General features: G+C 37.4%; 1 protein-coding gene across 8 annotated transcripts in view; it reads left to right on the top strand.

Annotated features, from left to right (window-relative positions):
* Positions 1 to 26,342, top strand: part of ATP2B1 (ATPase plasma membrane Ca2+ transporting 1) — a 60,874-nt gene that overhangs the window by 31,028 nt on the left and 3,504 nt on the right. For 4 of the 8 annotated variants that reach the window (XM_039570225.1, XM_039570223.1, XM_039570222.1 and 1 more), the window contains exons 3-21: positions 214 to 411; positions 1,274 to 1,528; positions 1,609 to 1,734; positions 2,097 to 2,240; positions 5,072 to 5,110; positions 5,459 to 5,620; positions 6,971 to 7,185; positions 8,363 to 8,605; positions 10,949 to 11,190; positions 13,735 to 13,972; positions 14,856 to 15,035; positions 15,122 to 15,209; positions 15,503 to 15,609; positions 17,501 to 17,692; positions 17,886 to 18,099; positions 18,232 to 18,443; positions 20,227 to 20,334; positions 22,170 to 22,352; positions 22,583 to 22,741. In XM_039570225.1, the coding sequence (XP_039426159.1) occupies positions 214 to 411; positions 1,274 to 1,528; positions 1,609 to 1,734; positions 2,097 to 2,240; positions 5,072 to 5,110; positions 5,459 to 5,620; positions 6,971 to 7,185; positions 8,363 to 8,605; positions 10,949 to 11,190; positions 13,735 to 13,972; positions 14,856 to 15,035; positions 15,122 to 15,209; positions 15,503 to 15,609; positions 17,501 to 17,692; positions 17,886 to 18,099; positions 18,232 to 18,443; positions 20,227 to 20,334; positions 22,170 to 22,352; positions 22,583 to 22,741 (3,305 nt within the window). Of the gene's footprint in view, positions 1 to 213; positions 412 to 1,273; positions 1,529 to 1,608; positions 1,735 to 2,096; positions 2,241 to 5,071; positions 5,111 to 5,458; positions 5,621 to 6,970; positions 7,186 to 8,362; positions 8,606 to 10,948; positions 11,191 to 13,734; positions 13,973 to 14,855; positions 15,036 to 15,121; positions 15,210 to 15,502; positions 15,610 to 17,500; positions 17,693 to 17,885; positions 18,100 to 18,231; positions 18,444 to 20,226; positions 20,335 to 22,169; positions 22,353 to 22,582; positions 22,809 to 26,342 lie in introns of all 8 variants that reach the window. The other 4 variants (XM_039570226.1, XM_039570229.1, XM_039570228.1 and 1 more) reach the window with 4 other exon arrangements.

Below are 26,342 nucleotides of genomic sequence, written 5' to 3'. Positions count from 1 at the left end.
TGGCAAGGTGAGAATTATAAAATATAGCTGGCATTCTATAGTGATTCTGATTTAAGGATATTACTTATGTTATTACATTTGAGATATGGCTTTTTGGTATTGTTACTGAAATATGGAGTGGGACTTGATTCCATGAGTGGGAAACCTCAGTCACTTCTAATGTGAGGGTGAAATGCATGTAAGTGTCACTAACTTTGTCTTATTGTTAAATAGGTTTAAGTGGAAATCCAGCAGATATAGAAAGGAGAGAAGCAGTTTTTGGGAAAAACTTTATCCCTCCTAAAAAGCCAAAAACATTTCTTCAGTTAGTATGGGAAGCACTACAGGACGTTACACTAATTATATTAGAAATTGCAGCCGTAGTATCCTTGGGCCTTTCTTTTTACCAGCCTCCAGGAGGAAATGAATCATGTAAGTAAACTTCTTAAAAAGTAGGTATCTACCTTTATTATACTACTGACTTTCCTGGTTCAACATGTCTATACTGTAAATCTGATGGGAGACAGTAAGTCAGTGGAAAAGCAGCTTATTGTTCCTTATTGAGAGCACATTATTAAAATTCTAGCTTGCCTTAAAAGGGCAACATGAGATTTCCTTGGTCATGATCTGGTATTATTCTGACCAAAATAATGCCAAAGGTAAATTGCAAGCAGGAGGAACAAGGGGACTTGTTTGAAATCCAGTCTCTGTGCAAGTGGTTTGTTTTTGTTTTTTTTTTTTTTTTTTTAGCTTTGCCTCAAATATTTAAGCAATTTATAATTTGAAGTCATGGGCTTTCTTTGTGGAGTCAGCAAGTCCTTAAATTTTCCTTGATTTGCAATATGACACTGGTAACTTTCTAATTTAAGAAATGAAGCTATGTTTATACTCTAAACAAAAAATAGAGGGATTGGGCCTTCATTTAACTGAATTTTTGCAATAGCGTCTGGCTTGCTAAGACAAACGTAAAGTGGGATATGTTGAGAAAGCAGAAGGTTGTTAACCAGTCTGGCATTCTTATGCCATCATTTAACAAAATAAGGACAGGTAACTTTCTCTATATCAACTTCTTATGTGTTCAGATAAGCAGGGTGGTTTAACTTCCTCAAGTTGCTCTAGCTTTCAGGTTCTTTAGCTTCTTTGTGTGCTACCCTTATGGAAAATGAAGGTAAAATTGCAAAGAAGGGTAGCATGGAAAGTGTTTAGCAACTATTAGTTTTTTCTGTTTGCTAAAACTTTTCATTGTTGAAATATCTTTGTGAACTTTCTTAAATCTATAACCTGTTTTCTGCAGTATGTGGATCAGTAAATGTTGGTGAAGAAGAGGAGGAATCTGAAGCAGGTTGGATTGAAGGAGCAGCAATCCTCCTATCTGTAGTTTGTGTGGTATTAGTAACAGCTTTCAATGACTGGAGTAAAGAGAAACAATTTCGGGGATTGCAGAGCCGGATTGAACAAGAACAGAAATTCACAGTCATCAGAGGTGGCCAAGTCATCCAAATACCAGTAGCTGACATAATTGTTGGAGATATTGCACAAGTGAAATATGGTAAACATATTTTTAAAGTTGAACTTTCTTTTATTTTTAAAAAAGGAACTGCAGTCAACATACCCAGTGATCTCTCGTAGGTGACCTTTTACCAGCTGATGGTGTACTCATTCAAGGGAATGACCTCAAAATTGATGAAAGCTCACTGACTGGGGAATCTGACCACGTTAAGAAATCTCTGGACAGAGATCCTATGCTGCTGTCAGGTGTGTAGTGTTTGTCAATTTTTCAATAAGGTAGTTTGTTTCTGAAGTAGGCTGATTATTTAAAATTCTGAGGTTAAAACTAGCAAATTGGTTTTTTGTCTAGGTTGACTCCTAAAAGTATCCCAAACCAGTACAACAAGTACAAAACTTTGTTGGAGTGATCAGACCCATAAAACTGTCTTTTGTGTAGTTGCTTATGGGTTTACTTTCCAAATAGCTTTGGCAGCTAAAGCTTTAGGGGAGCACATGTACATATACACATCTCAAGGTTTCATCAAAGTCAAGTTTGGAAACTTATTTCCTTGTGTGCTCTACCATATAACTGCTCAAGTCTCAGTGGAAAACCGGATTCAATCTTTCAGGTACACATGTGATGGAAGGCTCTGGAAGAATGGTGGTTACTGCTGTAGGTGTGAACTCTCAGACTGGAATCATCTTTACCTTACTTGGGGCTGGAGGAGATGAAGAGGAGAAGGAGAAGGAAAAAGAAAAGAAGGAAAAGAAAAGTAGGCATAATAATCTTGAATACCTTGGCGGGCGAGTGGGGATGGTGGTGAACTTTTGAATGGTACTGGATAAAGGCATGTTCCAGTCATCCAAAGCCAGAAATCTTTTTATAAAACTCATACCTTCTGTAGGTTTCACAGGAAAAAAAACCAATGCAGGTCCAGTGACCTGAGAGTGCACCACTACTACTAACTTTTATCACATGGAATTTAATTAAACTTCAGATCTCATTGATCAATCAGAGTTTGGAAAGTTTGCAATTCCTAACCAGCCATACATACCATGTATAAATAGTTAAAACTGTAATCTTGTGTAACTTCAAGGTGCACTGATGCCTAATAGCAAATACTTGTTTATGGAAAACAAGTTATGTAGTTCAACCTAATAAGTATCTAGTTCTGCATTTGACAGATAGAAAATGCCCCTTATAGGGAGTTTTTCCATAACACCTGAAGGCGAGAAGCTTAGGTCTTTCATACTGCTGAGCTTGTGGGTAACTTAGACATGTCTGACTGATGTTAAAAAATGAGCACACAGCTTCTTCTGCCATTTCTTTTCTTCAGAGTAGAAATTTTAAATGCTCAGAGATATATGCAAGGCAAATTCCTAGTGGCACTTTCATGTAATCTTTATTTTTGGAAGGATGAGACGCTTGTAACTGAGCATTTTGGAGCCCTTCTGTGAAGAGTGAAATGGGCTGTCTTCCTTATTATAAGGTCACTTATCTAACCTTAGCCTTTATCCTGAGAATCAAAGCTTAGAAATGTTATGCAGTAATGTTTTGGTACTAGCGCTCACAAGGCATGTTCAGGACTGAACTTCATGGTGAAAATTTTTCATGAAACAGTCATGAAGTGTTCTGGATGGAACTGAGTCTGCGGCTTCTTGGCACTAGAACCAAAAAAATAAATATAAACCAAAGTATACTATTTTTTATCAGAGAGATATGAGACAATAATGGAAAATTCATACAGAAATGTGTTTAAAGATCTCAGGACCCTTCAAACTCAACAGGCAATTGTTAAAATGTGTGCTCTGTGCAGGAATTGGGACTAAAGTTTTTTTTGTCTTGTCCTAATCCACAAATACTTTACAATTCTGACCCTTCTTGAAACTTGAAAAAAAGTAGTGAGTTTCTTCACAAGTTAGAAAAAGTGTTACAAGAAGAATTGAAAATTCTAAGTTAGTTTCAAGCGCAAGTGTGATAATGAAGAGTAAAAGCTGACCTGCAGTGCTTGCAGGCATTAGTGTGAAACAGTTGGCATCCTGTGCTCTTCCCCATACAGAGGAAGGAGAAGGAAACAAACAACAGTACCAGCTGCTACGGGAGATATGGAGAGGACTATAGCTTTTATTAATACTCTGTCAGTTTTTATTGAATAGTAAAAGCAGAAGTCTCTTTGACAAGTAGTGTTTTGATGTATCCTAGGACCCAAACACTTGTGGGGGTTTTTTTTGTCTCCCAAGATAGACAGCTTCCTCTTTCCCTTAGGTTAGGTGCCTAATAAGATTCTCCGTGATAAAACTCAGGTTAAACTAAATTACCTTCTCTGTGAATGTTAAGGAGATTAAAGGGACTATATTTAGCTGGCTATGCACGGCCTGGTTCAGAGTGAAAGCAAATGTATGTACAAGGAGTTACAAGTAACTCAAATGTAGAACTTCACTCTTGTAAGAGGAAGAGGGGAACTAGGGGAAAACAAGTACAAGATTAGGAAACAATGGTGAGTGCTTAAGAAGTCTGAGGTGTCATCTTCTGGAGAAAGTGAACATGCTTTTTCTTCTGTTCAGCTGTTGTGAGAACGCTGGGAGAAATCTTATGTATAGAAATCAGACTGTGTCTACAGCAATACTGTAGTGGGCATATTAAGTGTCATGCCAGACCAGGCTGCTTGATAATTTGATCTTCTTCTACCTGAATACTCTTGTAAATTTCAGTCTACATAGCCTAAGGCCAAAGACTTGGTGAATTACTAGTGATACTGAAAATGTCTGGGTTTTGTTCTAAGTTCCTCAATTTTGTGCTTTCATTTCAGGTTATCACAAACAGTAATTATAACCCTTGCTCTCTCTACTTAGAAGTAAAGTTTTTCACTTGCTAAGCCCCAAAAAACAACACATGCTGTGTTGGTCTTCTAATTACCTTTAATATTTCACTTGTTAAATTCTTTCATTATTTCACTGTCCTTCTTTATGATCTCTTGTTGAACTCCATTTCTGAACACAGGTAGGAATGATATTTTATATGAACCTGAGCTGTTCTCTCAGTGATATATGGTATGTCGCCTAGAGATTATGCTTATGTTTGTGTAAATAGGGTTAGCATAGATCCAGTAATCCAGTGCTGTACCTCTGCTAAGCTTTGCTGTGGATTTATGAATATTTTATACTACAGTGGCTTCTGCAATGTTGTACAAAAGCACTGATTCCCAAAGTGAGATCCTGCAGTTTATTTACAGAGGTAGTCAGATACTAGTGCACATATTGGAAGAACAGAGCAAGGTGGAGGCCACCAGAATCACTCGGCACAAATATCTTTCCTAGAAAGATGTGTCTTTTGTAACGCTTTCCTCACAAGCCATAAGTGTCAGTATCAGTAATTTGTACAAACTTAACCATGGTAGATTAACACTGCAGCTGTGTTGTATGGGAAAACTAAAGTCCAAAAAGTGACGTGAGCTGTTTCTGTGAGCTGACTTACACATTTTACTTTTTTTTTAATGCAGTTTCTTGTTTTGGCAGAGTAATGTAGTCATTATATAAAAACATATATAAAATAATGAATTCTGCACAGCCAGCTTAAAACACAACTTGTTCCCCTCTCTGACAGGTAAAAAGCAAGATGGAGCTGTTGAAAACCGTAACAAAGGTAAGTGCAGGTGCTCTGACTCTTTCTTGCAAGTCTCTGTTTTCTAAGAGCATAGGTGATGAATACAGATTTTCCTATAAAAATGCATATTGAATCCTTAGATCCAGAGTGCTTATGGTAAAGATGGCATAAGTGAATCTGCCCAAAGCAAATGCTTCACTGACCCTGGTATTCAAGCACCTATACACAATACACTTCTTTAAATATTCATGTGCAATATGGCCTCTTTGGATACAAGACAATATTCAGTACTATTATATTTAGCGGAGCTGGGTATTAAGCTCTTTAGGTATCCTTGATTTGTGAGATTCACCAATGACTAAACTTTTTTTTGATCTTAATTTCTAGCTAAAGCTCAGGATGGTGCAGCCATGGAAATGCAGCCACTGAAGAGTGAGGATGGTGGAGATGGAGATGAGAAAGATAAGAAGAAAGCAAACTTGCCAAAGAAGGAAAAGTCAGTTCTCCAAGGCAAACTCACAAAGCTCGCAGTTCAGATTGGCAAAGCAGGTACAATGTCTCAGTACTCTCCTTATGCTGATGTCATGTTAAAAAATGTTGGAACATGCATAGTTTGCAAGGACATAAAATTATCAAACCACTCAAGGCTGACTACTTAAGTGCAAAATCCTAATGCATGCAAGTATGCTATTGTGCCTGAGTATGCTGATGGCCTCTCAGGCTATGTCATGTGGATGGCTTTTATTTTTCCTTAATTTAAATAGATTTAGGCTTTCAAGTGTCAGCTTCTAGGAGAGGAAATTCCAGCTTCATAACATTTGACAACTGTTACGAAAGACCTTTTTAGGTCAGATATAGTATTTAGCAACGTACCAAGAGAACCGTAAGTTGAGTGAAGTTTGGAAAATGTGGTACTGTTCACCAGGTTATCTCTAGTACTTTCAGAGGCTTAGAATTTTCCACTTAACATGTGCCTTGCTGATATGTAACATTTTTATTGACTTCCTACATTTCTATCAGCTAATTTTCAGCTGCTTTGTCAAAATATTTGATAGGTTGAAAGTAGACTAAAACAGCAATGAAGTTCAGTGTAAATTTTAGGCTATATTATCTAGTGTGTAGTGGTTTAATTCAAATATTTCAGGATTTATTTTGGTCCATGTAAAATTGATGAAAGATTCAGGCTGGAAGAATTTCAGGAAGATTTGGAGCCCAGCCCCCACAGCTCAAGAAGGGCTGGCTTTAGCACTTGCATCATTAGACAGTTACAGCCTGAAACGGAGCAATTGAACTTTTAGCTGTAGCACTCTGCACTTGTGTATGGCAGCGGTAATTTTTCAGTGAGATTAACAAATTCCATTATATGTTTACTGTAAAGTACTCTCCTTGTCAAACATTATTTTTTTTTCCCATATCTTCCAAGAGGTCTTGCTTTCCTTTATGTACCTTTTGACCCATTGCAGTTCCCCACACAGCTTTAATACTCATCTACTTCATGCATTTATTTTCCTGTCCCTCTGCTTTGAGACCACACTGAAGCACTCTACTGAATCAGTCAGCATAAAACTGGTGAAGGACTCCTGAATTTTTTCACTTCTTACTCTGCTTAGTCAATTGACTTTACCTATTGGTCTGTCCTGTTACTAATTAACTCTATGCTCTTCAATTGAATTGAAGAAAAAAAGATTTCTGGAAATTTCTAGGTGAAATGCATGAGGAAATACTTGCATTGGAACCTGGAACACCTCTGAGTACTACCTCAATGTTTCGACTTGCCTGTTTAAAACCTTAGTTCTAAACTATCTTCTATAATGGCAGAAGTATCTGCATGTATCCCCAGTCTGTATTGCCAAATATTCGAGATAATTTCTTAAAACTGTTTATTCTCTTTTTAACAAGGTTTGTTGATGTCTGCAATCACGGTCATTATCCTTGTGTTATACTTTGTAATTGATACATTCTGGGTTCAGAAGAGACCATGGCTTGCTGAATGTACCCCAATTTATATTCAGTATTTTGTGAAGTTCTTCATTATTGGAGTTACAGTCTTGGTGGTGGCAGTACCAGAAGGTCTTCCACTTGCAGTCACTATATCTCTGGCTTACTCTGTTAAGGTAAGTGGGTAGAGGGCAAGTAGATTTTAAAGGCAGGTGGGTGTATTGATCACCTGTTTAATGCAAACTGAGTTATGCTGCATCACAGATATATACATATATAAATAACAGACTGGAAAGAAGCTTTTCATGTTTCCGTGAGCTGCATGAGAATTCTCCTGTAGTACTTTTCTTCATCTTTGAATGAATTCACACTAACAAGAACAGTGAGCACTGCCCGCCTATTGTCACCAACTAAAGATGAATGGGTTCAGTATGTAGCATTGTACTATTTGTTTACAATAAATAGATGTCTTAGAGTTTGTAAATAACAAATGCCTCTGTAAATCTGAACTTCTACCTAGCTGATGTGTTAAGCAACTGCTGCGAAAGCTTCCAGATTGTTTTTTTGAAGACTGGATAGTGTAAAACATTTAGCTTTCTGTTTACTACACAGTATGTTTTTTAACTTAAGCTCTTTGTGTTCTTAATTTTCTTACTGCTTCATCATGCTGAGACTGATTATTTATCTAAAATCTAATTGTAAAGGCAATGGATGCTTAGGCTGTGTTCTAAATTCTTAACTTACAGCACTTACTAGGAGTGGCCTTATGGTGGTATTATTTGAACTTCATCTTCCTCTTAGAGGTGAAAATACTATACAAGTCTGTTAAGAAAAGAATTCAAAGTGATATTTAACCTATGAAACGCGTGTATTTTAGTTGAAACATTAGGCTTCCAGTTGGTATTTGATAAGTCTGAATCTAGGATCTTTGAAATCTGTATTATCTGATTGTCAGATAGATCAGATAAGCTGTGTTAGACTTTTCTTGTAAGCATAAAAATTTTCTGAACTTGTGTCTGGTAAAGCTCAAACCTTACCTCTCCTCCATTTCTAAATATCACCATAAACTGTTTGGTCCTAACAGTCTGAATAGTATCGGTAGTCAGTGTGACATGCAGTTTCAGGAGATTCAGGCTGTATTTATGTACCTTGTTCAAAATTAAGTTGACAGCAATTTAATAGACTTAAGGGAATCTATATTGAAAGTGGCAGCTGCAAGTTCTTCCTCTGCAATATGCCAGATGACTTCATGACTGAGTATTTTCTGAAACTGCTGTGTAAGACTGGACTCCATAAATGAGAATTTCTGAAGTAATGGTCATGGATTGCTGTTAACTGCTTTTATTTCCTTAGAAAATGATGAAAGATAATAACTTGGTGAGACATCTGGATGCATGTGAAACTATGGGCAATGCAACAGCTATTTGCTCAGATAAAACGGGAACATTGACTATGAACAGAATGACAGTGGTCCAAGCCTACATCAATGAAAAACATTATAAAAAAATTCCAGAACCAGAAGCTATTCCAGAGAAAACTATGGCTTATCTTGTGACAGGAATTTCTGTTAATTGTGCTTATACTTCCAAAATACTGGTGAGTGGATTTCTTCATTCCAATCAAGATAACTGAAAAACTTCCTCAAAAGATAGCCACATAGCAGTTTCAGTGTAAATGTGTGGCACAATGCAGCGTAAAGTATTTCGTACCTGCTCTAAATTGCTCAACCATTCATTTGAAACTCAATGGAAAAAATAGCTTATTTCAATTAGAACTGATAATTCAAAGATACAATCTCAAGATAATTTCCTTTTAAGTTCACAGTTGTTTGTTTTTGTAAGTGAGGCTGTTTACCCCACTTAGAGAGTGTCTTGGCTGGCTTTAAGTGCTACTTGAAAATAAACATTAAACAATAAATATTTAAGAGTAGTACACTAAATAGAATATAATGAAAAAATGTAAGTACAGGTAAGGATTTTAAAGGATTTTTATTCCAGATGCTGTTGTATAAGTTTGTAAGCTTTAGAATTGTAACATATTTGCTAAAATCTTGTTTGAAGCTTGCAAAATATTTTGAAATAAAAAGAATAATGAACTGTTAAACATTTAAAATAGTGGATTATTTAACATTTTTTGTGCGTTATTTTTTAAAACTCTAAATATAGCTTCCTTGCTGTAGTTATTCCAACATGTTGTATAACTTTCATTCTTTAAGGCAGTAAAAATAATAAGTAGGATTTAGTAAATGAATTAGCATTTCAAGGTTTTGTAGAAGCCTCCACTATGGATGCTTTGTACACAAATAGCAGTGAAAACTCAGTTCAAAAGCTACTTATCAGCCAATAAAAATGGTACCTCTGCAAGAATTTCCACAATAGCAGTACTTGAGGCAGCACATAAAGTTTGATTTCTCTGAAACAAGATGGAAATACTCTAATGAGTTACAGTGTGCGAGGAGGTTCACAGTGTATTTTCTAAAGCTCTTTCTATATCAAGAAAAAGGTAGCTGCATGTAAACTGACCAAGTCCCTTATTACTACAATTTTAATTGAATTATGTCCACTGCAGTAGAGTTAGTCTGCTTTACAGAATCAGAGAGGGCTTCTCTTGAGAGAACCTCTGATCCACTCCTCCTGATCAAAGCAGGGTCGTCCAGAGCACGTTGCTCTGTACTATGTGTACTCAGGCTTCAGAATCAAGAAGTATGGAGCCTTTGCAACCTTTGGGCAGCCTGATCAAGTATTTGATCACCCTTTGAGTGATAGGTGTTTCCTTATCTTAAAATGGAATTTCAAAAGCTTCAGTATGTATCCATTGCCTGTTGTCCTCTCACTGGGCACCACTAGGAAGTCCGGCTAGACAGTCTTTGCCATTGTTCTACCCGCCTGCCTTATTCAGGCATTTAAAAGCTTCTCTCCCAGAGTGTTGTCTTCTCCTGACTGAAAGGCTTCCCTTTTAGCTTCTCCTCATATGTCAGGTGCTTGAGTCTCTATTATCTTTGTGTGCCATGGATGTACTTACTCCTGGATGTTGATATCTCTCCTACTGGGGAGCCCAGAACTGGACATCTTAAACTGCATGTTAAAGGGAACATTTTGAAAGTGCAAGTATTCAGTGCAGCCAAATTCAAAATCTTGCAGCTCTGAACAATGAAAATGGACCACTGTCTTATGATTAATGTAGTTCAGCTCTAGCCACCTGAGACATATCAGTTTGAGTAAGTGCTTCTCCCTATTTTGCCGCAAAAAAACCTGCAGTGTTATAGCTAAATAAACTCAAATATTTTGAGAGAAATACTCCTTTACTTCTAGGACCAGTATGTGCATATCCCACATTGTTGAGATAAGAAACCTTTTCTGGTATTAAAGGGTTGGAAACTTGTTTCTGAACTCTTTTCAGTTAAATAGGCCATGGCCTGGGAAACAGAACTTGTAGTGAGACTTAAGAAGCTTAAAGACTTAGTTTGTTCAGAAGAAGGCTAACAGGTGATGTGATCATAGTCTAAGTCATTGAAGAATTATTACAGGAGAGGATACTTTAATTTAGCAGAAATAATGCCATTAAGCTTGCTAAAGTCAGTATATGCGAACTTATCTGTACTTTTAAAATCCAAAATAATTGTTCAGGGTCTACACTCAATTGATCAGATAAATATTTCAAGTAATGGAAAATGACTTTTAGAAAGGTCATGTTGGGATTGATACTAACTTAATGGGTGATTTCCGAAGGACTGAAAGATCCTAAATAGGTACAGAAGTTACTTTAAAAAAGCAGCGGTATGACTTTGGATCGTGACTCATAGGAATTTATAAAGTAATTACTGAAAAAATGAAACTTCCCCACCCCAGAACTAAGCTTGTCCTTCCTTGTTTTCTAAGTGCTGTGCTTCAGTGGTTTATAAGTTAAGCTAATCAGTGATGGTTCTTATTCTTCTTGCAGCCTCCTGAAAAAGAAGGTGGCCTACCACGTCATGTTGGAAATAAAACTGAATGTGCCTTGCTGGGATTGCTCTTGGATTTAAAACGTGATTATCAGGATGTAAGAAATGAGATACCAGAAGAGGATTTGTACAAAGTGTACACCTTCAACTCTGTTAGAAAATCGATGAGTACTGTGTTAAAAAACTCTGATGGCAGTTTCCGGATATTCAGTAAAGGTGCCTCTGAGATAGTTCTTAAAAAGTAAGAACGACTACTATTGTAATTCATCTCTTAAGTCTGGCTAAATGTCGTGACACATGGGGAGACTGACATGCTGAACAGCATTGCGACATAATCTGTGAAATACTTGTCTCTCTAATCACAGATAAGTGCAGCAGTCCTACCCTTGTGATTGCAGCTTCGAAGCTTGTCTCCTTCAGTTGTTTGACTTTCTACAGAAAGATGGGCCATCAGCACTTTAGTTACTTTACTTCAGCCCTACCCCTCACAAAAAAAGAGATGGTCTCATACTTGAGTTAAACTATTCTGCTTTTAGGTGTGGTTGGTCAAAATGCTCACCTGTCTCCTAGTAAAATCCCATCAGTTGATATGCCTAAATTCCAGGAAGGGCTTGTACCTTCCACAAGTGATAACTTTTAGCATATGACTGCTTAAACTGTGCAACTTTATGTTCAAGTTGATCATTTTAACAGGAGGTTGAACTTGAATGTTCGAGCAACTTGAGGGGTTTTAATGTGACAAAGCAAATGCTTCCTTATCCATCTGCCCATCTATAAAGGATTTATTACAATGAGATTAGGCTTAGTGAGTGATTAGGCACCACTGGGACAAACCTTTATAAGTGTGAAGTCAGCTGTGGTAACTCCTAACTAGGTGAGGAGAGACGTCAAACATGTATGCATCATGTTCTCTAGGAACAGCTGTTGGTAGCCAGACCCATTTTGGTTCTAATGTCGAACTGGTTTTAGTCGGAGTGGCACATAGATTATATTCATCAGTTTAACTTACTTTTTTGCTTGCTAATAGCTCCCCAAATCATTATCTAGGAAAGTACTAATGTACTAAAGAAAAAAGATTAGATCTTCCTTCTCCTCAACTTTTGTGCTGAGAGCAAAAAGTCAGTCTTTAAAGAGCTCTTGTTCTTCTTGGTATGGAACTTAAAATATGTACTTTTTTTGTGTAGCTAAATTTTTGAGCAAACCTCATTAATGAGGTTGACTTAATAACTGAGATAAGAAAATAAATGTTAAGGACATTTGGCAAAGAACAAGAAAACCTAGACTGACTTGGATATTATTGTAATACAATCCAAATAGGAAACTACTTCAGAGTATGCACTGAATAGGGAAAACACTTAGCCATCAAAAGCTGCTTCCTATGCAGTACTTGTAACCTGGTTTTTCTGTTGTGCTGCTCCTTCTCTATTATAACATATATAACTACACTTGAATACTGAAACTTAAACATGAACATTTATAAGACATAAATGAGTCACTAAGAAGTGTAGAAGAAACTTTGCAAGTAGAGCAGTTTCTTTTTTTTTTCCTTATCACTATGTCAAATATTTGAAGTGTTTCAATGCAGTCTTTGCATAGAACTTATTTACATGTACTTAGTCATTTTAGAATGTTTGAATTTGTCACCAAGCTTTATGATTGCAGCTAACACTAGATATCCTTAATGATTGCTGACATTTGAACAGATAACCAGAATCAGAAAATTCACATGGACTTCAAACTTCAGTTATGGCATAAATTTTGAAGCTCTAAGGGACTGCTTCATTTCAATTTTCTGTATGAGGTGGAAGCTTTTAGGAAACTCCCTAAGTCCTTGCACTAAACACTTAACTGTAACAGTAGTCATCTTTGCAGATCTGCAAGGTGTGAACTTGATATTTAATAAAAGTCATGAATGTTTTTTTTTTTTTTTTCTGGTGCTGTATTAGTACTAATTTGTAAAACTAATGCATAATGGTGTTACTTTATGGCAAAACTTTGTCTAGGACACACAAACAAGACTAAATTTCTTGTTCAAAATCATCTGTAGTGTTATATTCAATATTGGTAAAGTATATATGCTGTCTGTGAAAGCAGTGGCATCTTTGGCGTGAAGAAACGTAACTAAGAGAGCCTGTATTGAAATGCTAGAGTGCATAGTGGTGCATCTAGTCTCTTATACAAACATTTTATTCAGTTTAAGTATCTGGTTTTAATTTAATATTTCACATTGTCTCACATATCAGATCCTCTCTGAATTCTCTGCACTTCGATTGCAGGGGGTAGGGGAAAGGCTGCAAACCCTTCTGTTCTGAAGGGCAGCAGTCCTTGAGGTTTGTTTATTGTGCTGCAAGTTTAGTGCTTGCAGCTGTTTAAGCAGCATGTGCATGTTCTGAAAGTGTACTTAGTTCTGAGACTGTTGCTGTTAACAAGGTGGGATTATTTTGTCAAACTTGAAACTGGATTGCCTGACCCAACCAGTGCAGACACCAGTCTGTTTATGTACAATGGAGAAATGGATACTTCTGGGATGTTTGTATGTGAAATTCATTGGGCATTACTTTCATCCTAGGATGACTGGCTCAGCTAACTTTCTACAGAAAGTATGTTTTGCAACTGAAGAAATAAGGTATATGGAGAAGATTACCTTAGAGATGCCACTACTGGCTTTTTGTGTGTGTGTAGCAAAAACAAAGGTTATAGAAACTTATTGGAGTTCACTAATAAGCCAAAGAGTGGGTTGAACTTCTGGTTAAAACTGGATAACTCTTTAAACCTTTCTTTCCAGGTGCTTCAAAATACTGAGTGCTAATGGAGAACCAAAGGTATTTAGACCTAGGGACCGTGATGATATTGTGAAAACTGTAATTGAGCCAATGGCTTCTGAAGGTCTCAGAACCATCTGCCTGGCATTCAGAGACTTCCCAGCAGGGGAGCCTGAGCCGGAGTGGGACAACGAAAATGATATCATTACTGGTCTGACATGCATTGCTGTTGTTGGGATTGAAGATCCTGTGAGACCTGAGGTAGGGTCACCAGCTAAGCTGCAGTGATTCTGTTACATGGGATTCGTGTTTTTCATCATGCAGAGTACAAGAAGCTGAACTGCTATTGTATGCCTTAAGCATAGTTAATAAATGAAAATCTAATTTCTTGAAGGGAAAGTTAATGGAGCTATAAAAGCTGATTAAAACTACTTAATGTCACTTATGCTGTGTTACTGAAGCTCTGTACAAAGTAATAACTTAAGGTGCTTACTATGCAGGGTCTCAGCAAATGAAACAACTTGTTATGTTTTTACCACTTGAAATATTAGGACTTTTGGCTTGGATAAGATTAGCCATTGTGCTTTTTACCAGCTTCTCATAGGGAATGATGGAGGAAGGTGAGCTTGTCACCTGAGAACTGAGGGCAAGGAGTTTGGCTTGTGGTTGAGGCGTAAGGCTTTTCAATAGCGAAAGCTTTAATGTCCCGTGTACGAGGAAATCAGGGCTGATCTGCACTATTGTCACTTCACAGTAAAGGTCATGGGTGAAGCAGTGGAGTATGAGCTGTAGTTTATTTCACATAATCATAAATAAAATGGCAGTATTCAGTACAGTCTAATATGTTATGAGGATTTTTGTAGTATTTTTGAGTACTGCAGTATTTGAAAAATTGCAGAAGGGAGGGGAACTGACAAAACAGAGACACGAAACCTCTTGCCAGAATTGCCAGTTGTGTGGCTTTTATGAAAAGAATTGTGGTCTGTTACTTAATTTTTTTTTTAAATATTCCATAACAACAGTTTTTATTTTAAAATAGCAGTTATCCTGTACTGAGCCATAAAGATTCCTTTCACTCACGTGTCTAGATTTATTTAACTAATGTACAGTCTCTGAGCCTGTGGGGTTTTTTTCTTGCTTACAGGTACCTGATGCAATAAAAAAGTGTCAACGTGCAGGCATAACTGTACGTATGGTCACTGGTGATAACATCAACACTGCTCGTGCTATTGCATTAAAATGTGGTATTCTGAATCCTGGTGAAGACTTCCTGTGCTTAGAGGGCAAAGACTTTAACAGGAGAATACGCAATGAAAAAGGAGAGGTAAGCATACTGACTGTGTCATCAAGTGGATCAACAGATATTCTGTCTCCTAGCTGTGTGAAATACAACCAATGTTCTTTCTGCAGATAGAGCAAGAGCGAATAGATAAAATTTGGCCAAAGCTTCGTGTTCTTGCAAGATCTTCACCCACTGACAAACACACTCTAGTAAAAGGTAGGTAAAAATTCTCTGAGCTTCTAAGTAAAGCTAGATTTTTTTTTCTTGTGCTTCTAGGAAAAAAAATTAGGACTGAACCATAAGAAATGTCTATGAAGTTGTTTCCAACAGATTTTTTTCTTCCTGCTTGAGAAATGGAGCCAATGAGACCTTTTTTTGGTGACTGTTGGTTTTGTTTGTTTGTTTTTGTTTTATGACTGACAAAGACAAAAACTGGGTTTCTCTTTCAGGTTAAGTCTTTGCTGTGCTTCAATTTAGAACTGTAACACTTCTATGGCATTTTATTTTAGGTATAATTGACAGCACTGTCTTTGACCAGAGGCAAGTTGTAGCAGTAACTGGTGATGGTACTAACGATGGTCCAGCTTTGAAGAAGGCAGATGTTGGATTTGCTATGGTATGATTTTTTTTTTTCAGTCTTCAATATTTTATCAATAACTTATCAAATCACTTAAGATTAAAGAACCTTATTTCATGAGGCTTATATACAACTGTGTCAATTAAGTCAAGATTCCAACCTAATAATGTTTTTATTTGATGGAAAATAAATATGAATGGTGAATGTCCTTGTGGCATTCACCATTGAATAAAACTTTGAAAAATGCAGATTGCCTATTACTTGCAAATTAAAAATCTTTTACTCAAAACCTTGTTGCAAAGTATTGGAACAGAATACTGAAGATTTCTGAAACATTTTCAACATAAAACAAAGTCACTTTAGGCAGTAAATAGCATACTATGTTTTGACTTTGAGCAAAGCTTATATGCAGTATGGAATGAGCTTAATCATCTGTTTCCCCTTAAAGGATACATAGGTACAGGGGGACCATAGTGAAAGGGACTGCCAGTTGATGTTTAAAATGGCTTTGGAGGCCATATCTAGTACATCTGAAGTACAACTGAAGCAACAGAATTTTATGACAGTGTAGGATCTGCACTTGTCTGGATGATTCGTTAGATTACATGGCTTTCTCAGCTACCCTTTCCCGTGGCTGCCAAGCCATGTCCTGGTTTTAAAGTGCTAATACTGGATGGCCTCATGCCTTAAGTATGTGGGTTTCAGCTTTCTTTCAAGACACACGGTAGGACAGAGTCCTCAAGCTTCTTTTTGTCACAGGATTCCTCCTCAGCCTTAAATGTAATAAGTACACTTTGGTCTTGGCAGGTAACCGTAGCCTTAAAGCATTTGAAGGGAAAGAAAAAATGAAGACCACACTCTTCCTATGCCACATGCAGAAAAAGAAACACTGAGTCAGATTCTGCTCCTGAGAGAAAAAATGGGAAAGAGATTTCACATCATTCTCAAGGAGCTTTCTTCAAAAACATAATTTAAAAATTTGACAGCTGCATATGAAATGTTTTCTAGACTATAGCAATCTTGTCTTAGCAAGTATTCTGTGCTCTGGTATGGTATACCTGCTGTAGTTGCCACTGTCAGGGGCAGATTTGTTTATCTGTTTTAAATGTTTCCTGCAGTTGCTGTGTTCATCCGTGTAAGGAACTATCTTCTCCAACTGCTTATCTAAATAGCACTTAAAATATACCACCCAGTATATGATATCTAAAGGTACTTTTTAAGGTGTACAAATAGCTATGCAGGTGACTCATTTCCTTGACAAAATAATATATCAAGAATAAGAATTATTAAATTTGCTACTGATTTAGTGGGTTTGGAATGCCAAAAGAAAAAGAAAATCTTTGAAGTAGCTGTCTTCAAGCGTCATTACGCAGAACACAACACTTTGGATACTGTAGGAGACTAGAGGTGCTTAAAATTTAAGAATGTCTTGTTGCATTGCAATGCCTATGCAATGACATTGCATATTCTACTGTGCAGTGCCAATGCCCTTCTGCAAAAGGTTTTCGGTAATGTTTATCTTTCTACTGTGTTGCAAGCACAAGTGTTGCCTGCTGCTGGAATCCATACAACAAATGGATTTGGGCAGAGCCTGAGCTGTTGCACTGCACCATCTGGTGGCCTTCAGCTTGAACAGGGTTCAGTAACATTTCTTCGGGAGAACTTAATATGTCTTTACTGTCAACTCTCAAATTCATATTATGGTCTTTATTTTAAAGACAACTTAATTTTGTTTGCTAGTTTACATTTTCCCATGCTTGAGCAGAACTTGCAAGTAGAACTTGTTTCAGTAGGCTTTTAGATGCTTACATTAAAGGAGTCCTTCAGATGTGGTGCATCCAAGTGAATGCTGATTAAGGACATGATAGCTTTTGTCATAAGAAGTCAGTGCATCCTGTTATATTTCGTAATGTTTTTCCTTTTCTACCAGGGTATTGCTGGAACAGACGTAGCTAAAGAAGCTTCTGATATTATCCTTACAGACGACAACTTCACCAGTATTGTTAAAGCAGTTATGTGGGGACGAAACGTCTATGACAGTATCTCCAAATTTCTTCAGTTCCAACTTACTGTCAATGTGGTAGCAGTAATTGTTGCTTTCACAGGAGCTTGCATAACACAAGTACGTACCAGTGGGGGATGGGTTCAGCTAATAAAGTTTTAAAAAGTCATGATTGATTTGAGTTCAAACTTCCAGTTCAATTGTACCAAAGAACATAATGCTCTTCAGAACATGCCAATATTGTACAATAAATGCCTTTAATAGCTGTATCCTGTGCACTTCTATTGGAGAGTTTATGTATCTATCTTTATAGGATTCTCCACTTAAAGCCGTGCAGATGCTGTGGGTAAATCTCATAATGGACACATTAGCTTCTCTTGCCCTGGCAACAGAACCACCCACTGAAGCTCTTCTGCTGAGGAAGCCTTATGGTAGAAACAAACCTTTGATTTCTCGTACAATGATGAAGAACATTTTGGGTCATGCATTCTACCAACTTGTAGTGGTCTTCACGCTCCTGTTTGCCGGTAAGAACACTGAGGCTTTACAGAGTTATTCTGAATGCTGTAGAGAGATGAGATCTTAAAATTATTTTTTTGTTGTAGTGTGTGTGTATAAAGACACTAATTAAGCTGTTCACAAATGCCTTTTATATACAGGTGAGAAAATTTTTGATATCGATAGTGGAAGAAATGCGCCTCTGCACGCTCCTCCTTCAGAACATTATACTATAGTATTTAATACATTCGTGATGATGCAGCTTTTTAATGAAATTAACGCCCGAAAAATTCATGGTGAAAGAAACGTTTTTGAAGGAATCTTTAACAATGCTATCTTCTGTTCTATTGTGCTGGGGACGTTTGTTGTGCAGGTAAGCAGATTCTTGGAGGGGGGGGAACTGCATTTAGTACACTGATGTACTTGCTTACCTGGGAAATGCCAATCAGCTAGCACCAGAGATCTAATTTCTGCAATGTGGAAAACCTTCAGGGTCAAGCACACAATAAGTTAGTTGTAAGTGCAGCTTGATGGGGTTTTCGGGTAAGAACTCTTTAAAATTGGTAATGCTGGAATGTAGTATCTGTAGTTACCTTTTGAATTTTCTAGTTCTTCAATTTTATCTTAGTCTTCTAGTCTCTTGGCAAAATACGAAGACATTATATGTGACAGCTGTTCATTCATCCCTTGCCCCTAAATCTTCCTTATAGTATTTGCCTATGTATCTGAATGAGAGTCCATTTAAGCAATTACAGAAAAGGTAAAATTTCTTGTATTTTTTTAATGAGGTTAGGACATGAATAAGCTTTAGAAATTTAAGTATGAGTTTTTACCTTACTGGCACAGGAATCAGTGATACCTACTGTTAAATATTGTAGAGGTGCTGTTTTAAGTGAAAAAAACCTGATGCCCAGGGACATTCTGTTGGGGCATGTAGGGGAATTCATAAAAGCTAGTTAGTTAACTAAGTATATGCTAACAAAGCAAATGAAATTATCTTCCGTTGATGGGTTCACATGCTGGTGTTTAGAAACACCAAGTTAAAACTGAATCTACAGAAAATCATTTACAAGAAATGTTTTCACTCTCTAAATAGCCTTTGCTTTAATTAATCAGAAGAAATAACAAACAAATCAGTATACCCATTTTCATTTTGGATTAAGTTATTTGGGACATATAACCTAAACATTAAGCTACTCCTTAGACTTGATAATTCATGAAGCTGATGGAAATCATTTCAGTTCAGACATTGGAAATGTATGCACTGCTGCTCCACATTAAGTAAGTCAGGGCACTTTCTCAGGTTTAGATTTTTATAGATGACACTTCTTCAGAAAGCTACTCTTGTTTTTGGGGTTACATATGCAGCAGATTGACCATTGTTGTGCAACACTGTGTTCCCTTTATAAATTTGGCAGACTGAATGCATTCCCAACTCCTGATTTGTCATTTCAGTGTTTTATTCTGAGTTAATAACAGGAGATACTCTTTGCCTTTTCAGCTGGCAGGTGTCCTACTTAATGGTCAATACTGTCTCCTTTTCATGCCTGCCCTGCTACTTTGAATTGTTGATTCTCCAGGGCAGACTTTCATGCATATAATTCCCATGCAGAGAGACACCTTGCTCATTAGGGCCCATACAGCTTGTTGTAACAGCTAAGTCAGTAGGACCTCATTTAATTTAGGTTTTGAGATCTCTGCCCCCTTGCCCCAAGGTTTACTACACTTGGTGATTTAAAGTCTGATATTTAACACTGATGTGATACCTAGTAATATCCTGTAGAATTACTTCTGAGATATTTCGTGTCTTATGGATCTGTGAATTCTATTAATACAAGTTTGTGAATCGACTTAGTTCCCCGATGGGTGTTCATAGCAAAAGTAATCACTGTACATTTGTAGCACCGAATACATGCTTTAATTGCAAAATCAAGGGGAAAACACTGCAAGCAAAATTAAAGAGTCAACAGGTTTTCATGAGTGTGACATTTGAAGAATAAATGGGTAGTTCTTGAAATACTGAAAAGCATAAGATTATGGCTTAGGTTTGGAAACTTGCTCAAACTGCTGAGGCAGTGAAAGAGTATGCTTAAAGCATTAGGGAAATTTCTAGTAACAGGTCACTGATGCATGTTTAATTGTGTTGTTCTTCACAGATAGTTATTGTGCAGTTTGGTGGAAAGCCTTTCAGTTGCTCAGAACTCTCAATTGAACAGTGGCTGTGGTCCATTTTCCTGGGCATGGGCACACTACTTTGGGGCCAGGTAAACTAACATTTTTCAAAATGCCAAATATCTACTTGCAATAGTATACTTTAAATGGAAAATGCAAATACACTATCTTTAGCATTCAGATCTTTCAACTGGACTATATGAATATATGGAGCCTAACAGTAAATATTAATTAAAATTGACTCGTTCAACAGCTAGAAAGTCCTTAGGTGAATATTCTTTCCTCAGAGTTGGTCAATTATTTATATTTCATAACTAGATGCTGTGGCTGGTTTGTTTAGCAATTTTTAACTAGAACCAGCTGTAGTTACCTTTTAAATATGAAATTATGTCTTCAGCCAGATAGGAGTACCAGAAAACATTGTAAGAATACATGATGCAATGAACATGCTAATGTTAAATATATTTTAACTTGGCGCTTAATGGTTTTCTTGAAAAATCAGAATTGTTACACTTGCCAGTATTTTCTTGATTTAAGAGCCTCCTGGAGTAGCAAGAAATTCAGCAAAACTCAAACCAACTTTCTCTTTAATCTTCATTTGCATAATTGTGATATAATTGAAAAGTCCTCCCACCTATTAAGCCATTACATTTGGACTTTTATTTCCTTCCCCCTCCCCCCCAGAGTGTCATTACTATTGCATGCACAACAGTGCTTGTAAGCAGCGAGCTTATTTACGTGAAACTTTAGAGCTACAGAGTTTTCTATTATTTAATGACATAGTTGTCTAAACTTTTCATACCACATGAAGAGTTTTCCATTACAGTTTCTTTCCTTCCACTAAGTAAAAGACACTTCATGTTTCACCATCAAATTGGTAGGATGAATTTTAGCTGTAAATAGCTACACAGGCATATATTCTAAAAGTGACTAAGCTTTTTAACAAGGTTCTCTGGAAAATTAATTATTTAAAAAAATCAAATAGAGTCACTCTGAGGTTTAAAAGCAGCCTAGAAGAGAATCGAGATGGCTTGAAATACCTTTGACCCAAAGTGTCTTGCAAGGGCAAAGCTTCCCTGCTGCAGTTCATGCTGCTCTAGCATCTCATTAAAGTTGAAGAGCTTCAATTTTCTGAGAATAATAGAAACTGAAGGGTGAGCTGGGAGCATTCATAGTAGCAGTTACAGCATAAAGGGCTGTTTATCTTGCTTTTGGAGCAGTCTTTTTTCCTCTCAGCTGCAGAAATGGTCGTCTAGGTTTGTGATGATCAAGCAAAGCAGTCTTGGAATTGATCTGGATCTCCTAGATATAATGTATTAAAAGATGACCCCCCCTTAACCACATGTAGCTATTGTTTAATTTAACATACATAAACTGCTAGACATCAAGTAGCAAAGTAACAGCTTGAGATGCATACAATTTTGGAAACATCACTCACCTTGCAAATAGATTGATTATCTTGCAGGTCAAAAATAAATGAATGTCTCTTCTGTATTTCTGAATTAATTGTGGTTACTTTAGGTGATGGAGGCCCCATGTGAGGTGACACATCATGATCATCAAACTGATGAAACTCTAAAAGCTCTAGACACAAGTATAATCTACAGGACTGATGGCTTTTGTAGCTTCAGTACTTCTCCTTCCTGGCATTTTCAAGTAATGTTAATGTGGAATTCTTTGTCCCTGGCAAGGTTGTTTTGTAGCCCAAGTTTAATTTCACACCTTGGTTGAGGTAGTAAGTATATTCACAGCTATTCAGCTGGAGTGATTGTTTTACATTGATACACTCATCCTGTCTATGTAATTAGTTTTTTCAACTTTGCTAATTGTATGCAGGATATCATGTTAAGCCTTAAGACTGGTATTACCCTTTTTTTTATTGCTAAAAAAAGAATAATCCTGATTTATATATTTCATTCACTGTTAGTTGATTTCAACAATTCCAACCAGCCGTCTGAAATTCCTTAAAGAAGCTGGTCATGGAACACAAAAGGAAGAGATTCCTGAAGAAGAACTAGCAGAAGATGTAGAGGAGATTGATCATGCTGAGAGAGAATTGCGTCGTGGTCAGATCTTGTGGTTTAGGGGCCTAAACAGGATACAAACTCAGGTATGGCCTTCAAAAAGGTAGGATGCAGTGGGTGTTATGAGGGAAATCTCTCCATTTCTGACTAAGGTGGCCATTCTAACTGGTGTGACTGAGCCTGTCAAAAGGGGGTATGGATGGATGTGTAATCCCTCAGGGTCCTCTGTTTTCTTCAGCTTTAAATGCGACTCTTGCCTGTGTATCTGCTCTGTTTTTAAAAAGTGCCTTTTTTCTTTACTTTTTGTGTGTTATAGATGGGATGGTCCTTTCTCTTGTTCTCTCTCTCTCTTGCTGAGCAAGCTGTCACAATCTCTGATTCCTTGCAGATGGATGTAGTGAATGCTTTCCAGAGTGGAAGTACCATTCAGGGGGCTCTAAGGCGGCAACCCTCCATCGCCAGCCAGCACCATGATGTAACAAATATTTCTACCCCTACACATGTAGTGTTTTCCTCTACTACTGCTTCTACTACTGTGGGGTGTGAGTGTGTGTTCCTAAAGTGCATGAAATTAACATTTCCTAATTCACGTACCTAACGTTTCTCATTTTCTCCTTAGTACTTAAAATCATCGTTCAGGCTTTTATAGAGCTCTTCCACAAAGTGGAGTCCTCAAGACTTTTTTTTCTTAGAGGGCTGAGAACAGGTGGAACAGTTTCAACAAAAGACTTTAATGCGAAAGCTGTGAGCCTGCACATCCTGTGCCTTCATCCATTTGTGTACAGAGGGACTATTAAGATAAAATGGGAAAACTGTTGTAAATTTTCGAGTATATGCCTCTTAGGGTGACTTGCATTGAATAAGTGACTTAACTGCAAAATCATGGACCCAGGTCAACAAAAATAGATCTCTTGCACTTCAGCACAAACAATACTTAAGTAAGCAAGCTGATTTGAAAGCAAATGGTATGTTGAAAATATGAATGTAGGTAGAACACTGAGCACTAAATGCATTTTCTTTGTAGCCTGTAAGGAACTTTAAGAATCTCTGCTTTCCTTGGACCCTATTTACTGAATAACGACTTTTTCAACATCAGGATTCGGGTGGTGAAACAAGGCTTCTAAAATGCATACAAGTCAGAAGAAATATGAATTAGCTAATATGAAAAGGAAAAAAGCTTTAAGCAATAAATGGTGAAACTTTCATTCGAATCTGAAGGGTTCTTTTTCCTCTCTAGGTTCTTCTGGGAGCAGTTCATAAGCCGTCAGTGAAAGAGAAGTTTGCCTCACCTCAATTCTACCCTCTCTATATTGTGCTCTAAGTGGCATTTCAGTTTCAGCCTTCCTCTCTGTAGAGGCTAGAGATTTATTTACTCTTGGATGTAGGCCTAAACTATGGAACCAGAAGATGCATAGTAGTTGTAGTTGAATACTGATAGCCAATATCTTTGTTCAGAGTTTTCCATCTTAATACATGTTTAACTTTCTTCTCTAACTTCCTAGGGAGTTCCTAGGTTTTTAAAAATAACTCTGAGAGGGCTGCTGCTCCCCCTTCCCCTCCCTGCTTAAACTTTCAGATTACCAGATGGATGAAGACCCTTAATTTCAGGAGCTGTCTTAAGTGAAATGGTCTCTTCAGATTTTATTTTTTTAATTTATTTTTTATTTTTGGGCTTGGTCAGAATTCATGTGTGAGCTTGCATAAGTATTTACCTCTGTATTTGTTCCATTGGTGAGACAGGTATTTCCCTACCTTGCAGTAGTACTGAGAAGCTCAGCTCACAAATTTGCATACCTCAAGAACACAAAATGAAAAATAGATTTAACACTTAAGGATGCACAGGATTGCATCTCCTAGTTAAAATGCTAATTAGTAACCTGTATCCCTAACTACACTCCAGAACATTAATTAGACATTCAGAATTCTCTAGAGAGCAATGTCATTCCATGCTGCTATTTGAGCAGAACCTACCGGGCACTGCAGCATCTCATTGCATCAAATGACCAATGCAGATACAGAGCTACCATAGCAGAGAACTAGTTTTTTTATCCTCACTATTACAGCCTTCTGCTGCACCCTCCAGAAGAGCAACTTTTGAGAACTAATATGGATTAATGGGAAGCAGATGTGTTATTGTCTCTTTTTTGGAGCTGTTTGTTGGAAAATAGTTCCTATGAAGTAAGGTTGCAACTCTTAAGCAGCCATCTGTTTAGGAGGATTTGGAGTGCCAACTGCATTCCTTGCTATTCTGGTATTAATATGAGGAAGGCCTGATGACAGTATGAATTACGCTTAACAAATTGTCTTGTTTGCACCTCAGTTACATGATTTATTTATAGTTATCCCTCTAGTTTAATTATCTTGAGTGGTTGAAAATAGAGCTTTCAAAACACTAGATTTTCCCATTTAAAGCGCTGTAAGTTTGATTTCTGCCTTTGTGGTTGGACTCTGAGGGTCCTGGTCTTGCTGGAGTGTCTAGTCCACTTGTGTGGTATGCATTCTGCATGGGAACCAAGCCTTTATTGTGGGTATGCTTATAGTCCATGATAATTACAGCTGTCCTCTTAAGCCAGAATTGTTTTTCATTGCTGCTGATGTTCTGAATTCTCATCTGTAGGCAATGAAAAACCAGTCCCATGAGACATTCATATTTCATTTTGCCACATAAATGGCACAGTGGGATGCAACATGCCAAATAAAGTCACTGCGAACTTTCAGTCTGGCATTGTCACTGCTAATTTTCTTGGTAAGTGCCAAGACAGTTTAGGCAGCTGGCTGGACTTATTTAAACCTCATAGAACTCGCCAATGCCTTGACAGCGTGCTCAGTTTTTTCATGTGATGAGCAGTAAAGCACTAGCTGCTGTTGTAATCTTTTCTCCAGCACATTCACTCTGCTTCTTGTCCTCCCCTTACTGGTAGTTACATCCTTCCCCTTGAGTGCGTGCCCCATCCCTGTGTCCCCTTATCCCCTGTGCCCTCTTCGCTTGCCTCCACGGTTAATTGGGCTCAGCATGTACCTGTAGTATTAAAATGGGGACATTATAGCTTTGGAGTAAAATTCTTTGTGCAAGTAGTCTGAGGGAACAGAGGTGGGAAAACAGTGCTATTTCTAGAGGTCAAAGAACACAGTCAGGACATAAGACTTTATCATGTGTGGTGGTTCTATTTAACCAATTTGATTTAACACATTGCTTTTGGGAAGCCCTTCTCTGTTTACAGTTAACTTCCCTGGTGTATCTTAGCTGTTTTGAAGTCTCTGCTTTTGATCTGCTGACCTTCCAGCTTCATTCCTTTACCTGGAAGTCACTTTATTTTTTCTGTCAGGGAACTCCGGGAGCACTAGTCATGATGTATTTCTCAGTTTGAAACAAGTAATCTTGGATGCACTAAAAAAAGCTTTAAATTTGACTAGCTGTTTGTAACAGCAAGTTCTTGTTTACTACAGAATTCCTCTGCTGCTTACTATTTAACACTATTTCACACTGCTTTGTTGGAGACATGCTCAGGGTAGGGATGTTGAGAATTGAGCAGGGAGTCAACAGTAGGGGGAAACTATCTCTGGAAAAGTGTTGGACAAATGGGTCAATGACTTCTGCCTCACCTTACTTGTTTTATCAGTTCAAGAATGAATCCTGAATTTCTCTAGTTGGTCAGGGAAACATGGGGTATGGGAGAGGGGGGGTGTGGGCAGCTGGTTTCATCATTCAAATAATAGTTTGGAAGGCTTAAATTCAAGTCAGCCTGGACAAGCACAATTTGCAAAACAAAGCTGTAATTTTTTTCGATCTAATTTAACTATGAAAGTTTTATTTATGAATTCTGTTAGCTTAGCTTTCTTATTCAAAAAATATTTAACAACAAAAAGACACAAAACAGTCCTCAGCCTGGGAATTTTGTCCATGAATTCAATGTGAATTGAAGACTCGCGCAAAGGCTGATCATCCTGCTTTTCTCATACTTGGCGCTACTTAAGTACTCTCTTCAAAGTTACAACCTGTCCTGGCTACTAAACTGTACAATACAGTATTCAATTTCCTAGTTCTGGTCTTAAGTTTCCAAAGCACATTCACTAAG

Source organism: Corvus cornix, chromosome 1A (assembly GCF_000738735.6).
Source record: "Corvus cornix cornix isolate S_Up_H32 chromosome 1A, ASM73873v5, whole genome shotgun sequence".
In the NCBI taxonomy this organism is placed as follows: domain Eukaryota; kingdom Metazoa; phylum Chordata; class Aves; order Passeriformes; family Corvidae; genus Corvus; species Corvus cornix.
The sequence above is the reverse complement of the archived record's forward strand: the minus strand, read 5'-3'. Positions and strand labels throughout refer to the sequence as shown.